Source organism: Mesocricetus auratus, unplaced genomic scaffold (assembly GCF_017639785.1).
Source record: "Mesocricetus auratus isolate SY011 unplaced genomic scaffold, BCM_Maur_2.0 Super-Scaffold_100024, whole genome shotgun sequence".
NCBI lineage: Eukaryota > Metazoa > Chordata > Mammalia > Rodentia > Cricetidae > Mesocricetus > Mesocricetus auratus.
In genome coordinates, this window is record NW_024429205.1 from 10,561,619 (window position 1) to 10,578,708 (window position 17,090).

Consider the following 17,090-nt stretch of genomic DNA (forward strand, 5'->3'; position numbering starts at 1 on the left):
GTGCTTAAAATGCCTACAGTTTGCAGTGAGAGTCCGCTTGAGATGCTGAATGTGGCAGAACAAAGACTTTCCCCAGCACACACTCTCACACTATCGCCTCCCTGCCTGTTGCTTCGTTCAGATGAACAGAAACACAGACCTGGGGCCCACACAGGTAAGTGCTCCCTGTCTCTAGCTTACCAAGTGCAAGTCAACACTAAAGAAAATATATTTCCTATGCTGTATCTAGGTCAAGTAAAAAGTTCTTTCTCAGTGCGCTTCTCCCAGTTATGCTGCACATAGCCAAGGGCTCTGGCAGCCTGGAAGGCACAGGCCAGGCTGCTGGGCAGTGACAGTGACAGGTGCCTGGCACTACGTAAGTAAAGCCCTGTGAGGACGCCCGAGTTTTGTCCTCATCGCCTCTTCTACTTTCTCACTGATGGCCCGGAATAGACTAGATAGCTGGAGCTCCAGCAGCCTTCAGACCTTGACAAATGCTAACCACAAAGGGCAGAGAGCAGGGAGATGTTACTGAATAAACACCTGGGACAGGAACAGCTGCTCAGCTGAGGCACCTGCCCACAAGCCTCACAAACTGAGTATTGTTAGGACTCACATGGTGGGAGCAAGAACTGACTCACAAGTTATCCTTGTCTCTCTCTCTCTCTCTCTCTCTCTCTCTCTCTCTCTCTCTCTCTCTCTCTCTCTCTCTCTCACACACACACACCACATGATTTAAAAGTTATTTTTTTAAAATGCTTAGATACTCCAAAAGAAGCATCAAACTAAAAAGAGAAGTGGGGAAAAAAGACAAAAAAGCTGCCTTTAGTAAATTCGCACATTTCTTTGTTTTCCAAAACATCCTACCATAAATACATCACTACGTAGAAAACTCTGTAGATCAGCACTAGCTCTAAATCCAAATACTAGAAATAAACACTGAGCAGAGGACACATTCACTGTCAAAGTTAGCATCTTAAAGACATGAATTGTATGATATTCAGACTTCTAAGTGTGTTTCTAGAAATCAGTAAGAACTCAATAAATACTTTCAAAAAGAATAGCTGCCTAGAGGCAATTCAAAATTACTGAAAGTGATTTTTTTTTCCAAACGACCCACCCATTCAGAGATTTATGGCACTTCTAATAGGACCTGTGCCCTGTTGGTCGAGCACTGACTGCCTTACCTTCCGTGGTCGGGAACACTTCTGTTTTAGCCTCTGCCAGCTTCCCGGTTCTCAGTAATACTTCAGCGAAGCTTTCCACTGGAACCTGCTGATAGGTGGCACAGGTCACTTCAGATGACACAAAAGCAGAAGTTTTACTTAGAAAACATGGATGCAGGATTTCATGGCTTCTGGTGAGCTGAATAACTATTCCTCACTAATGCACATTGTTTTATTTAACACTTTGGTGGATTTACATCTTGTAAAATACCATGTTTCCAAAACCAATAGCTAACATAGTAAGAGCCAAGCCCAAGATGTACTTCAGGGAAATTTTAGTTTCACCTTAGTCATGGCAGTTAAGTCCGTCTTCTTAAGCACATTGCCTTACCTCAGTTACAAAGGGATTAGTGATGACGGACTCATAAAAAGGATGGCATCCTTGTTGTTCTAGGTTGTCATTGGCTACAGCTCCCATTCGATATGCTCCACCAAATTCCTGCCCCTAAGAAGAACAATGTGCAGAAAACTGGATTAAAAGAGAGACCAAAGACAGGTAGAAAGGAGGAGGGAGGGGAGTGGGGGTGCTGGCTTTAGGAAAAAGCAATCTGTGTGATTTGTACAGCGAAGGCAGAATGACACAGATGCCCAGCAAAGGACCAAAGGACAGCAGCTGCAGCCTGTGAGCGACACTTCACCCACCCTGCTGCCTCCTGACCTCCTTGGCCATGCTGACATCAATGAATCAGAAGTGCTGGAGAACAGTATTAGAGTAACCACTCTAAATGCTACTCTGTGTTGCTCTACACACTGCCAGTGGCTCTGAGTCAGATGGTGTCCCTCTGCCAACCACACAGAGTTTTTTTACATGGTATTATAGGTCTATGGACCTCCAGGAGGTCTGACTCTTTCTCCAGGCCTGGCTCAGGTTCACATAGTCAAGTCTCATCAAATCACAGCCTGGCCTGTCTGTGCCCCTTTCCCTAGCTGGACTCCTTTGCTATCATTCACCAATCCAAACATCCTTCAGTTTATTATTGTCATCCCTGATTAACAAGCACCTACTGCCCTACTGCATTCACTACACCTCTTGGCTCTCCTCAAATAGATCTGAAAACTCCTCATGTAGAAAGTAAAGCAAACGATATTCTAACAAAGATTATGGCAGACTTCCTGGCAGGCACAGCCCAGAAAACAATGAAGCTGCTAATGTTTATAAAAATGATACATTAAATAAAAATAAAAATGATACATTAATAACAGTGTTGAACATATTTAACACATAAGCCTTCAAAAAAAAGTAAAAAAGAAAATCCACTAGGTGGAAGAAACCAAACTATGACAATCATAATCCAGTGTGACACAGAGGGTCTATTCCAAAGGCAAGCCTAGCATCTCAGTATGGGGAACCACCTTTACCAACTGTGCACACCTCTGTCCTGACAGTCCCTCTTTCCTGGATAATCCCCGCAGAAACCATCAGGGACCACTTAAAACACTTCCCCAACAGCCACTTCACTTCCCTCATAATTACTTGTTTTAAATGACTGGCATCCCCCACCTGGAGCGGCTCACTCAGGAGCCAGCTTTGCCGCCAACCATGAGCACTGTCTTTGCACCCAGCAGTTACATGAGCTCATTAAGAAAAGGTGCGGCACAGAGAGAGTCACACGATACAGACTCCAGCACTTTCCATCTCATGCAGACAAAGTCCACAGTCACATCACAGTCGGCATGAGGCTTTCAATGCTGACCTCTCTGCTAAAAGCCACTCTCAGCTCCTGTATATCCTACAAAAATGTAACCATGCTTCCCACACACCAGGGCTTTGGACCTGCCCTATGTGGCTCAACCACATTTCTGTCTGACATGATTATTTTCTGAAAAATCTAGCTTCCCTGTAACTCAAAATGTTACTCTCTCAATAAAGTCATTGGTACAAATTATTTTTTATTCATTCTCACTGGTTTTCTTCAGAAGTAACTTTCCATCTTTTTATTCTGTTTCCTTCATCAATTCTTTGTAGTTTTCATTGGAGACATCTTTCAGTTTACACTTGTGTTGGTTTGTTTTGGGTAGTCCTGTGAATAAGACTGTCTTCCAGAGTTCTGTCAGGGAGCTGATCATAGAATATCTGTACAGAACAGGTAATGATTCCTCAATCCTGATTGTGTCTCCTGATACTTTGCTGAGAGTCCTTACAAAACCTTGAAGTCTTTTAGTCAATTCTTTGGGAACTTTGAACTGTAGAATCATCCACCTGAAAACAAGGACTGCAGTGAAGTAATCCTCTGATACACTGTAAAGATTTGTCACTCCAACTGAGTTAATAAGATGATGATTGGCCAAGTTGGAAGTAAGAAGGGCATTCAAACTAAGGATGATGAGAAGGAGAAGGATAGAGGCAGGAGATGCCAACCAGAGGCAGAGAAAACAGGAGATGAACATGTCATGCTAATAAATGTACCACTATATAGCAGAGCTTAACTAAGGAATATGGGTTAACTTAAAATGTAAGAAACAGCTAGTTAATAATAAGCCTGAGCTACTGGCCAAGCATTTACAGTTAATATAAGCCTCAGAGCAGTTATTTGGAACCAAGTGGTCAGGACAGGAAATGTCTGGTTACAAAGATCAATTTGTCTCTTTCCTTTCTTGTTTGCATCCCTTTTATTTCTTTCTCTTGCCTTATGAATTTGGCTAAGGTATGGAATGCTATATTAAGAATGTCAATAGAGGACAAAATTGTCTCACACTGATTTTTTTTTTTGGAAGAGCGCTTTCTATTTTCATCTTTACATCAAAGTACCATTTCACTACTATGTAAATATTTCATGTTCTCCACCACTGTAGAGAACAAAATTACGCTGAAGTCTTCCCTCATTCTGTTCCTGGTATTTATAACTATATGTGAGTCAAAGAAAATGACTACTAGGTATATGTTAAAAGGATGGATAAGTAGATAGATGAGGAATTAGTGAATGAAGAGTGACAATTCCATGAGTATTTGGGATACACGGGTGCTGCACCCACATATCTTCATCCTTTACTTTCTGGCACAGTACAAAGAACTCCAGTGTGGCAAGACAGAGAAGGCAGCAAGGGAAAGAGACTAAAGACATCACCCAAGCAGCCTCAATTGGTCTACTGCTAGCCTTATTTGTAACTGCAGGGCAGAAGCAGGAGTCTATAACGCTGTCTCCAAGAAGATGCCACCTGTCCTCGACAAGAAAAACGATGGAGAACTCAAAATCATGCTCTTCTTTCATCTCCCTGGATTTTAATCATGACATATAAAACAGATTCTCAGTTCCTTTGCAAGGAATGTATGGAAGAGAATTACATTCTATGAAATGGACTGCTCGTTCCTTACTTGATGGGAGGACCAGACTTCTTAAGATATTTTGACAATCACACATTTATTGTGACAACTGAACAGCAGCACTGATGAACTGCTGCAAATAATGAAAGGAATTTTCATAAAGATGCCTTGCTTACCTGGAGGGGTCGCAGGTATGCTAAAGACTTCTTCCACCACTGCCCGTCACTGACAGCCTGCAGCATAGCCTTGGTAGTCGTAGTGGTATTGGACAACACTTTCATGGTGGTTGCAGTGGTCCAATGTAACAGGTCAGCTGAGCCACTTCCTGAAGCACTGACATCATCCTGCATTGAGAAGAGAAAAGGCAAGTGTAAAATGGTCATGTATACGAGGGAGAACAGAGACTGCTGACAACAACCAGACTCATTAAACACCAAGATAAACAAACTTCAAGTCCATATTTGTCAGTAACGAAACAAATGTGAAAGAAATGCTATTTGCATCGTTCCCCACTCAGCTGTTTACAAAAGAAAACAGAAGGAACAGAAATTGGTGCATTAAGTTAACATTCACTTTTGAAGACCTGCAGAGAGGTGATGAGCTTTATTTTCACCAATCTAACAGCCACACATTTTAAGTGGTTTTTAAATTACAAAGCAAATCATTTAAGTAATCAATGCCTCTATGACCTTGAAAAAAGTAGAAGACTCCAATAATCTGTCTTCTAATATGAAGGAAACTGTCTTTCCTCCAAACAAGTAGATTATTAATATTATTTAAAAGATGTCACGTCCTTTCAATTTTGAAGCATTCAACAGAAATGGTACCTATCCCTTTAAAAACCCAAACAAGTAGAAAACTCATACACATTAACAGTCTTTTAAGCAAAAATAGCAAAGACTGTACCTGCTCTTATTCAAAATTATTCTATAAAAGTAAACTTTTACGTTAATGTCTACTTACATATCCCAGTAAGAGTTAAAAACTAAGTCATAATGCTCTGATTCCAATAACTGTCTTGGCCTTCTTGGTACTAATAGCAGACAGTCTAGTTTTGTCATTTAATTCTATGTCATTTCGTTCATCAAAGTAATAAAATAATGCCTCATAAATTCACCCAAAAGTTCCCAGGGCATCCTCTCATAGGGAGCACTCAGACAAGGGTATGCTCTAGATCTACTTGACAGTTGCTTTGTAAGCAGAACTGAGGCTGGGTCATCCCGGTTCTTACCCTGGAACCTATGTAGGTATTACATGGCAAGGAAACTTTGCAGATGATTATGGACAATACCGTGGGAGCAGAAAGATTAAACCAAACTAGTACTTGAGCCCACAAAGCAGAAAACCTGCCATAACTAGGGTCAAAGAGCTTGTAAGGGAGAAGCCGGGGGTGGATGTAGGGAATGTGAAAGATTTGAAATATAAAGCGACTCAACCCACAGTGTTGCCCTACAAAAAGGAGCATGAGAGCTGTGATCCAAAGAACGATAGTATATTCCAGAAACTTGAGCACAACTGTAGGGCGATAACCAAAAAGGGAATGTGGCCCTCAGTCCACTAGCACAAGGAATGACATTTGCCAACCACATGAAGAAGAATAGAAATAGATTCTCCACCAGAGTCTACAAAATTCCTATCTCATGGGAACCATAAAATAATTAACTGTATTCTCAAAGCTGTAGGTTTGTGATGATAGCAAAGGGACAGAATGTGTTAGGACACTTGAATGTGAATTTTATTATTTCTAGAGAGAAACTAAAAAGAACCCTTTAAGTAACATTAACCAAAGCACAGAATTTGCCTAATCCCCACCGCCCAGGCTGTTTCTTCTAAAATGCACTGTGCATGTTTCACTACATTTTTTACAATAGAAAATATATACCTATGAACTCAATGTAATATTACAGATTAAAGGTTAACTATGAAAACAGATGCTACGCTAGTAAAGAACAAGCCACACTATATTGCTGGTACATTATAAGATAACCACACAAAATATAACTGAGGTTTAGGAAACAGTAAGTACAGCATTTCTCTAGGCTCTAGTTTGGGCAGATACCGGCTTGACTGATTCAACTGTATTTGGATCTCTGCAAACTTTCCTGGTGTTGCCAGTTTAAAGCTAAAGAATACACTTCTTAGACTCACTTGTAACTGGTGTTGCATACATGACCCACTTTCTTCACATTTCACACACATACTGCATGAAATCTGGGAGACAAAGCTATTGTAGAGGCTGATGTTTTGCCATGTCTGTGATTCTTCTATTGGCAAGAAATATACAGACACAGGAGTAACATAAATTGTATATGCATGCCTATAAAACTGTATCAGTGAGCCCTGTTGCCACAGTAAGAGCAGAGGTTAAAACAATGATGAACTTCCAACCTGCCACTTCCATCTTGGTGGAGTCGGCATAGCACAGAAACTCATCTTTCAGCTCCATGGGTAGACTATGTCTCCCCAGAAAATAAAGCTCCCACAAAGGAAGCTCTGAAATACTGTCCTGTAACAAGAGGTAACTATTAGCAACAACATAAGCAACTTTCTAAGTCTTTAAAAAAAGTCACCTCCACTCACAATGGTGAAAACATGTTCTGGGATCTATCACTGAACCTGACTCATTAAAAAAATAATAATAACAACACCAACCTGAAACATGATAGCTGGGAGATAAGAAATACTGTCTTCATTCAGCATTGGAGACCACAGTCTCAATAAAGAGCTAAAGCTAGGCTAAAAAGCCATTTCCAAGTCATCCAGACTGCAGGGCACACATGGGAAACTACCATCACCACTGTCAGAGCACAGTGTCGGGGAAATGACTAGAAATAAACACAGCCAGAGCTGCCTCTGACCTCCAACACCACCGCCACCGGTCTACAGGGCTGCAGGGCTGCAGCACACACGCACAGCACATGGCTGCTTCAAACTGAGAAGTAACAGAAAGGAAAACGGACTGCTGGTCTCTGTCTTGTTTTCCTCTTTTAAATTATGTGTCTGTGGTATACTTGTGTCTGTGGAGGAGTATATGCACAGAGTGCAAGTACCTGTGGAAGCCAGAGAAGGGGACTGGCCGCTTTGGAGATGGAGTTGCAGGTGTGAGCTGTCAGACAGTGCTGGGACTGAACTCTGGTTCTCCACAAGGGCAGCCTGTACTTGCAACTACTCAGTCAACTCCCTAGCACCCCATGTTGATTTTAAATACAAGAAAGGGGGGAAATGAAGAACGATGTGCATGTTCTTAACTACAAAGGGCTGGAGTAGAATTAGGGGGAATGCAGACATCACCAGTTACCTAGGGCATCATCATCATCATTAAACGTCTGTGTGCAAGGGACACAGCCGCCTGATGAGCCAACCCTTTGGAGAAGACTAGGCAGAAACCCAAAACTAGCTGACCATAATAGTGAATGAAGGCTTATTCCTGAACCCTTGCTCTGAGCCAGGACTTTACAAAGTATAAACTTCAATTATAAACATTGTGTAAACACCAAGAGAACAAACACACCAGTAGTTAGTTGTTTTACTGGCAGCATGACTAGGACACACCAGTAATATCAACACTTGGGAGGCAGAAGTAGGAGAGTTCAAAGCTACTCTAAGCTACACAGTAAGTTCATAGCCAGCCTACTGCACAGAGCTAGCTTACTCAGTTGTACATATTTTGGGTTCATAAGCCTTAGTGAATATGCAAACAATATTTCTAATAACCTGTGAATTATCATTCCATTTTCTTAGAATAAAAGTTAATTTGTTTTATATACTTGCTTTAGGATTACTACTGTCAGATCTAACTGAAAAGTCTTTGCCAACTCTAAGGTTCACAAAGATGTTTCAGTTTATCTTAACATGTAAGATGCTTTTTGCTTTCTGTGGCATTAATAAAATTACTGCCCTCCTATCTACTCGTACCATTATACACTTAATGTATTTCCAGAATTCATCAGTATGATTTTTCATTTACTGCAGAGGAGGCTGTTCAAGAGTAAGGACACAAGATAGGTGAGAATCTCCCCAGTTACAGCCACAGGTAATCATATGAAGTCTGGATTTACTGCACCATGTAAATGTTCAAGATACATTTTAAAGTTGTGTCTAGAATAAACATTACTCAAATAGAATTTCACATCACATTTTAAATTCCTGTTCATCTTGAGAATCTTCTTAATTGAGAGGGTGTGTCAGATGATTTGAATGTCATCAACTAATCAGAGTATAGAACTAAAACTATAAACATGCTAAAAAATATAGTACTTGGTGTAGAATGCGACTTCCATAGAGGTAAATAAAAGGAAGTGAAAGACATAAAAATATGAAAGTCATAAAACCATTATTTTGTTTCATAAAATGAACCTAATTTTTGTTTCCGTTCCTATGGATGGATGGGCTAATTCAAAATAAGAATTTAAATTATACAAAATGAAAAAGACTCTTTCCAAAGATAACTGAAATGGATGTGCTCCGAAATGTATGTGGCAAAGGACTTCCTGTAAATGTGTCCTCTAGGAAATACTCACAATGAGAAAGTGAGGCTGGCAAGATGGCAATGGCAATTGTCACCTGGCCTGATGACCTGGGCCCAACCCTGGGAACCCATGTGATAAAAGCAGAGACTGGAGTCCCACAAGTTCCTCTGACGCCCATGTGTTCATCATGGCACATGTGTGTGCAGGCACGAAATTAATGCAACAAAAAATGAAATTAAAAGCCTGCTGGACCAGAGGTTAGCATGTAAGCCAGACACAGTTCACCAAGCTCAGAGTGTGACCACACTGTTAATGAGGAAAAACATTCTCTTTCAGCATCATGAAGAAGAGGTTGGGCAAAATATACCAGAGGAGGTGGTCTACAACAATCTAAGTGCAACCAGAGTCGTTAATAAGAAAAAAAAAACATTTTCTTTCAGCTTCATATACCAGGAATAGAAAAGAGGGGGTTAAAAAATTTATTCCTGAAATGACACTTGTCATATTTATAGTGGCACACTGCTAATTCACTTAGACCATGTAATAGCAGAAACAGTTTAGACCCCAAAACCAGATCAACAATTGCCAGCATAAACTTTAGCAAGAAATTTCATAAATATTAAGCATGCTCCACAGTTCAAAGTAATCGCATCTTTCAAAGCATACAACAAAAAAACACTATTACGGAAATGACTCCTAAGACAGGATAACTTTCCACATCAAACGTGGCTCAGTCTGCTGCTATGATGATTTACGGAGTGGCCTGTCTATATACTGCACTCATAGTATGTGTGGGTTCCTTAAGGAACATAAACAACACAAGCAGGACTTAGCTAGTGACCCTTCTCCAAAATATCCTTAACACTTTCCTTCAAGTCATGACCGCAGCATGTTTCCTCCGAGTTTGGAGTCTTAAGACTGCAACCCTCATTACTGCTGACCATGCTCAGAGGTCAGCATAGACTGTCTAGTGAAACACTGTCTCCCAATAAAACAATACAAGAACATGTAACCTACAAAGAAATACTAGCAATGTGTGAGCATGTATAATATGGTTTCAGTAACAAAAAAATCCCATGAGCCAAGAGAGCCACATATAACCTCTGTACACATTCATGAGCAATGTGGAGGGACAGGATGTGTATTGGGGAGCAATTACAGGCAAATCCAGAATGTGGAATATTAATGGTAGTGGGTCTGAAGGTCTAGGACATCCAGGGTTATTCAGAGACGCTGTGTGAAACAAAACAACATGGAGTACCATGTACAGCTTAAAATGTTTCTGTCTGAGCCGTGAGATTCATGGGATATGGAGATAGAAAGAAGGAGGGAAAAGAACTTTAACCCATCTGATTACAGACTGTTACTTAAATAACTTACTAAAATAAGCAAAATACTTAAGATCCAAGATGCATCCATGTAACGCTTATTAAATGTTAACAGATGCTATTATTTTATCATAAATGGTTCATATCTCATTTTCTTACTTGTAAGAAATAAAATTTCCCAGAAATCTATTAACAGAGAACAAGTGATTACATGATATAAAAGACAACTAACCAAATATAATTCCCAGTTAATCTTTGAATGTGATATAAGTTATTTTATAGATTTATTCAATTGCATATAGATACTCTCACACATCTATACTTAGCAGTAAACTGATTTCTAATGATACATTAACCAATAAGTTTAAGAAGGAGAAACTCTTAGAAATAGCATGAGGAAATCTTCACAACACTGAGTCAAGCTCAGATTTCTTAGATACACCAAAAGCATAACCAATAAAGAAAATGCTATAAACAGACCTTGGACAACATTAAAAACATCTGTACTTTAAAAGAAATCAGTAAGAAAATGAAAATTCCTGTCACACATGAACTGAAAAATATTTAAAAATCACAAATCTGAGATGAATCTAGAAAAAATACTTGTATCTAGAATCCAGAATAGTAATTGAAATTTTATTTCCAGCTTAGTCACAAGACAAGAAACAAATTTGGAAAATAAAATGAGCAAAATACGCTGATAGCCCTTTCAACATGGCAATTAGCATATGAAAATGTGGTCAAAGCTAATAACTGCATAGGATACAATTATGGGCTCAATATATCAAATGCATAATAGCATACATATAAAATAAAAGTCCAGTGGAGAAACAGATACTTTCACGCATTTCTTGTGAGAATATTAAAATGTTGGTATGGCTTGCACATTAATTGGCACATCAAAGGGTTAGGTATTAAGGTTTTGGTCTTAGCACAGGACCAGAGGCCCCTGTGCTGGAACTGACCAGAATGCATCCTCCCTGATAACTGGTTTTCATAGTAGGTATCATGCAAGCTTCCAACAGTCCTACCTAGTTATGACACCAATGAACTGCAACAACGAGCAGCATGGCTCAACCCAAAGGATACAGCAGTGGCAAACATAACTCAGTAGTACTCAACAGCTTTCTACTTGACCTTAAGATGCACTTAATCAGGGGAAATCCATACCTGGTACTAGAAATCTAGCCAATTGCCCAGAGGTAGTAAAGTCATGGATCTTGGAGGAGAACCTACAACTACCACGTTACTAAATCAGTGTAATCGTAAAGTACATTCTAATTAATACTTGTCCTACTACTGTCAGTTAAGTGTAGTCATAATCTTCCATCAAGGGAACTGCTCCTTTGCAACAGACAGAAATCATTATGTAAAAACCACAAGTAATCCAAATGCAGTCTAAAGTCCAGTCCCAATGGATACATCTTCACAAAATTCCCACACCTAAGGCTCAAGGAACAATGACGAAGACGGGGCAAAAAGACTACAAGCTTCAAAAACTCAAAGAGTTCACTAAGATTATGTCTGCTAGTGATGTCAGGAGCAGCAAACATTAAGTCTCACCAACATGACTGCCTAAAAATGAGCCAAAGAAGGACAACACCAACAGACATGCTAAAGTGACACAGAAAAGACCACAAGGCCTTCACCCTATACATATGAATGTTGAGAGTGGAAAAAATAGTCTTCCCAGGGAAAGGCACACCAACTGGTTATCCAATACCAAATCCTCAGCCCCAAAACCACACATCAACTAATATTATACCAACTGACCAGGTTGTATTTAGGAATACATATGAATATATGCATATATGCATATAACAACACTTAATTGATGAAAAAAGAGGCTATGAATTTGAAAGAGAACAGGATGGATAAATGAAAAAAATGAAGGGGGAAATCATGTAATCATATGATAATCTCGAAAAATAAAATTAAGAAAGGTTTGGTCTTGTATTGTAACGATGAGGGATCCTGAGACACAACTAGACCACAGGGCTTTGCCTTCCCCCATGGACTGATCCAATGACACACTCACAATTTGATGGCACAACTGGAGCTGGTGGGAACACACAGAGATGAGACCTCATAAGAGGAAGCAGATCATGAAGGGCGCGTTACTGGTGGCTGAAGCCTCATCTAGGCCTCTTCCTTGGTTTGTCCCTAGCTTCTCTGTGCCCCATGAGCCACTTTCCCCCACCACAAATCCCTCCAGTATGTGCTAGCTACCTCACAGGCATCATCCAAGAAGCAACAAAACCAAGTGCCCAAAGCCTGAAGCTTCTGAGAACATATGTCAGTGCTATTCTTCTTTTCAGTTGTTTTTAATCAGTTATTTTATCACAACTATGACAAGCTGAGATACTCTGGGTAGCAGATGAGCAGCATATTGAGATATGAAGAACACAACACATAGCACTTCTATTCCAGGGCATCTTGTGAGAAATAAAAACACTTCCATACAAACACTTGAAGAAGCTTCATTCATAGTAGCTAAGAAGTAGAAACCATCCAACAGCCCATCCCTCAACCAAAGGAAAAAGATAGTACTTGCCTTGATATTGAAGCTAACAGCCACTAAACTAAGCTTGCTTTAAGTATTTCTAAACAGACCTTCTATAAGCTGAAAGTAGCAGTATGATAAGAACATGCTTATTCTCTAAATGCCTTGATATTGAAGCTAACAGCCACTAAACTAAGCTTGCTTTAAGTATTTCTAAACAGACCTTCTATAAGCTGAAAGTAGCAGTATGATAAGAACATGCTTATTCTCTAAACATTAAATAGCTGAACCATATAAATTACAGCATCAAATGTTCATAAGCAATTTTTCCACAGTGAAACAATTTTTTAATTGTAACCCTGTATATAACCCATTTCTCTTTAATTAGATTTATCTGAAGAAAATCCCACCAGCTAAGTGATACTACCTAAGCAAAATGTTAATGTATTCAAAATGGTATAAGACTGTTCAATCTAAAAGGCCTAATAACCAACATTAACAAGAACTGGAAATCTATAATCTTGCAATTATTCACAGTTTGCATTTTGTTCTATTATAAACAATTTTTGCACCCAGGAACAAATTCAGCATCTAACACGTACAGTATCCACTCTATTCATATGGATGCTACTGTGTAACACTATCGTTATTTTTTCTGAATATATAATAGAAATAATTTTCAAAATGAAGTAATGGGAGTTTTAAGTATGGCGCTGGTTATATATGAAATCTGCCTTCATTTATGCGTTATAATTTAATATGGTTATTACCTCTACTGTTAATGTATAATGCATGGCAGCTTATAGCTAAATACTACATTATACACTGATAATAGTAGCTATAATATTCTGAAATGTACTTCATTCATCAAAGCTATTGAGGGTTTGGATTAGCACTTCATGAAATCTAGATCTATTACAAGTGGCTAAAAGAGGAAAGAGGAAGACAGGAAAGCTTTTAAGAAAAAATAATCACTTTGGAAGGATGCCTCTCCTGTCTAAGTGGACAAGAAGGACTGCTGTGGCTGGCTTTACTGCTGACAAGAGTCTAAGTATGTACATACTTGTGGCAACACAGCATGGCTTAATCCTAAGAAGTCATCCTGAACAAGGCAAATACTTTGTAATTCATTGTAATACCAGAAGCCAAGAAACCAAAAGTCACAAAAGGCTTCACACAGACTGTTTTAAAGGAGGATGGAGATTCAAAACAAGTCCATGGAGCTGAGCTCAGCAGAAAGATGGTCTTATTCTATAGTAAACAGAAAAACAATAACCCTCTCATACTGACCAAACCATTCCAAGACCTGAAGGTCATGGAGAGGAATGAGGCTGGAAATCCAGTAGACTTTACATTCTTAATTTATCTCCTCATTTCTGTTAGTCATGAAGTAGTTATCAATGAGAGGATATCGCCAACGGAGCTCTAGCAAACATTAGGGATCCACTGACAAGCACACCATGAAGGAGGTGTAAAGGTAAGTAACATTATCTTCATTGACCAAACACGATACCACCTCTACTACAAAGTGACAAAAACAAAAAAAAAACAAAAACAAAAAATGTGAGAATACTTAGGAAACACTAGGGAAGTTGTCCAGTAAAGTATTAGAAAGAAAATAATTCAGAAGAAAGGGCTCAAATTCAGAACACAAACGAGAAGGGTAAGAAGAACAGAGAGGTGTGAAACACGCTTCTCAGAGAAAGGAGACGGGTGTACCATGACTCACAGTTTGAAAACCACTACCAATAGATAGAACTGCAGAGGCCATCAGAGTAGATGTGACCATCAGCATAGATGTGCCTAGACAAGTCAGATTGGTAGATGGTGGAGAATGAACAGAGCCAAGTCTTCATTAGTCAACACAGTCAAGTCTTCAAGTAGACCTGCGAGATGACTCCCACTACACCCAAGGCTAGAGACCACGGGCTCCTATTAGAGCTGCTTCGACTCTAGAGAAAACACAGAGCTTCTAGGAACGGCAAGCTAGATGATTACAATCTGTACGAGGATGAGTGTCTAGGACTCGTCAGGACTATGAGGATCTCTGAGAGCAGGCAGTGGGACAGAAGCTGAACTGGGAGAACTGTGTAAAATTGGTCACATGCTATTTCTTCATCTGCATGGGGGATTTTGGTAGCTTTATTTACTATGTTGTGATCAGGAAACTTTTAAGTAACTTCACACACACACACACACACACACGCACACACACACACACACACAGCTCCCCATTCATGGCATTGGGTAATTGATCCCATTTCATTCCATCCTCAGTATCTTTCAAACTCATTCCTTCCATATTTCTAACATACCTCTTGTAGAACTTTACCAATTAAAGGTGAGACACTGATATTTTCTCCTTCAGGATGGATCTGGAAATTCACTCTCTGATAAAGAATCTGAAACAAGAAAGGTTGTGTTTTGTTTTAATTTACTTCTTTTCATATTGTAAACTTGAAATTTAAGAAGTATTGGGTTCTTCCTCTAAGGAGGGAAGCTATTTAATACTGAAGTTTGAGGCAATAAACTGTTGCTCAAGCAAACAAAACAAGTCAGGAGTTTCACAAGAGAGTTGCAGACATTATCAGGAGTGGGAATCATCCCTGAGAATGGATGTCCTTGGTATTAAATGTAAGGTTCACAGTACCATCCCTCTGCCAGCTCTGTTACTCATCCAGCAGGCTCTCCCGCTCAGTTAACATACATGTAGGGAATTTAGCATCTCCCCAAGGCCAGTTCACATTCATGATTTCTCAAGGGCACCAGGAGGAATACATGATAACACTTGTTTTAACTAACATGGTTTCAGATATGGTTCACATGATCATTTCCCATCTACTTCATTTTATATTCCCTTCACTTTTCAATCATTTATTTCTTCACTTCAGTTTTACAAAAATTTCTTACACCCTTCCTTACTATAACCAAGTCAACAACACTTTAATATCAACAGGCTTTCAAATTCCTCTTTGGTTGACAACATGATTCTTCTAGAACATTCATATACTACAAAAACAAAAAAACAAAAAACAAAAAGAATTGACCCAGTGTCTCAGATGTATACACTCATCATATTGAACTTCACACACACACACGTCAGGATTTATTGTGTTTGTGATCTCTTACCTCTGTCTGAAGAGAGCTGCTAGCTGCCAAAAGAGGTTCAATGTTGCTGGGAGGGCAATGTGTCAAAGCGAAAGCCATAAGCTCCTGACGAGTGGCCAGGTCCCGGTAACCGTCTGATTGGCCCAACTGACTACAAACAGCCCAACTTTTTGGATATCCTGAAAAGTCAGCAAAGAGGAAAAGAAAGAAGAAAAAGTGATTTGCACAAAGGAAGAGTAATGTGAGCAAAGGTGAGGGGTATAGTGGAGTCCTAACTAGGTCTCCTGGTACCAGGGCAAAATAGCAGTCATTAACAACACAATGAGAACAAGCCATGAATATCTAAATTAGAAAAAAAAATTTGACTGATCCATTATCCACAAAATTCAGGGATACTCCAAACAAGTATTTTTGATAGAACCCTTTAGATTTCAGAATTGATATTATGAAAGCAAAAGATTCACTGAACTTGATGTTCAGTAGAAACGTAGATTCTGAACTCAAAATACTAAGAGTTTCACACTGCCCAACCACTCAGCACACATGTGAACTGGAAAAAAACTCCAATACCACACCTTCCATTACAACTACAAAGAGACAATAATAACCCCTTTACTCTAGGGTTGTTGAAAGTACTAAATAACACGTGTACTTAAAAGTGCAACAGAAATTGCAAACTGCTATAAAAAGAATTAAAGTGGGTACTCATACAGAAACACCTACTTCATAAAAGACAGGCATCTATGATCAGAGCCAAATAAAGCTAGCCCAAGCCTCAGCAGATATTTTTCTACAATACTGTCACATTATGAATTCTTCAAAAACACTTATTTTCATTTGAAGGTGGTCCAGACTGACTGAAGATTTTGCTCTAGGATTAAAGGCATCCACCAACGGTAATGTCTCTAAATATGTACACTAAAAATTATTCAGGAATCAATCCTATGAAATAAAATTAATATGAAGAGTTCTAAAAATAATTTTGGATACAATAATGTTTGTGTAGAAAACAATGACTCTGAACTTCATGAGGCAACATCAGAATTCAGGTTTTCATGGAATGTTTTTTCGTGCTGGTTTTTTTTGTTGTTGTTGTTTTGTTTTTTGTTTTTTTTTTTTTGGTATGTTTGTTTTTTGAGACAAGGTCTCTGTGGTAGCACTGGCTGTCAGGAAATTCACTCTGCAGACCAGGCTGGCCTCAAACTCACAGAGACT

The 17,090-nt window shown here is 39.3% G+C and overlaps 1 protein-coding gene across 6 annotated transcripts in view; it reads right to left on the bottom strand.

Moving 5' to 3' along the window:
• Nbas (NBAS subunit of NRZ tethering complex) overlaps window positions 1-17,090 on the bottom strand; it is a 275,296-nt gene that overhangs the window by 110,990 nt on the left and 147,216 nt on the right. For 4 of the 6 annotated variants that reach the window (XM_013119857.3, XM_013119855.3, XM_013119854.3 and 1 more), the window contains exons 34-38: window positions 15,897-16,054; window positions 15,083-15,169; window positions 4,644-4,811; window positions 1,537-1,650; window positions 1,167-1,254 (exon numbers count right to left, since the gene is read on the bottom strand). In XM_013119857.3, the coding sequence (XP_012975311.1) occupies window positions 1,167-1,254; window positions 1,537-1,650; window positions 4,644-4,811; window positions 15,083-15,169; window positions 15,897-16,054 (615 nt within the window). The remainder of the gene's footprint in view (window positions 1-1,166; window positions 1,255-1,536; window positions 1,651-4,643; window positions 4,812-15,082; window positions 15,170-15,896; window positions 16,055-17,090) is intronic. The other 2 variants (XM_005079052.4, XM_013119856.3) reach the window with 1 other exon arrangement.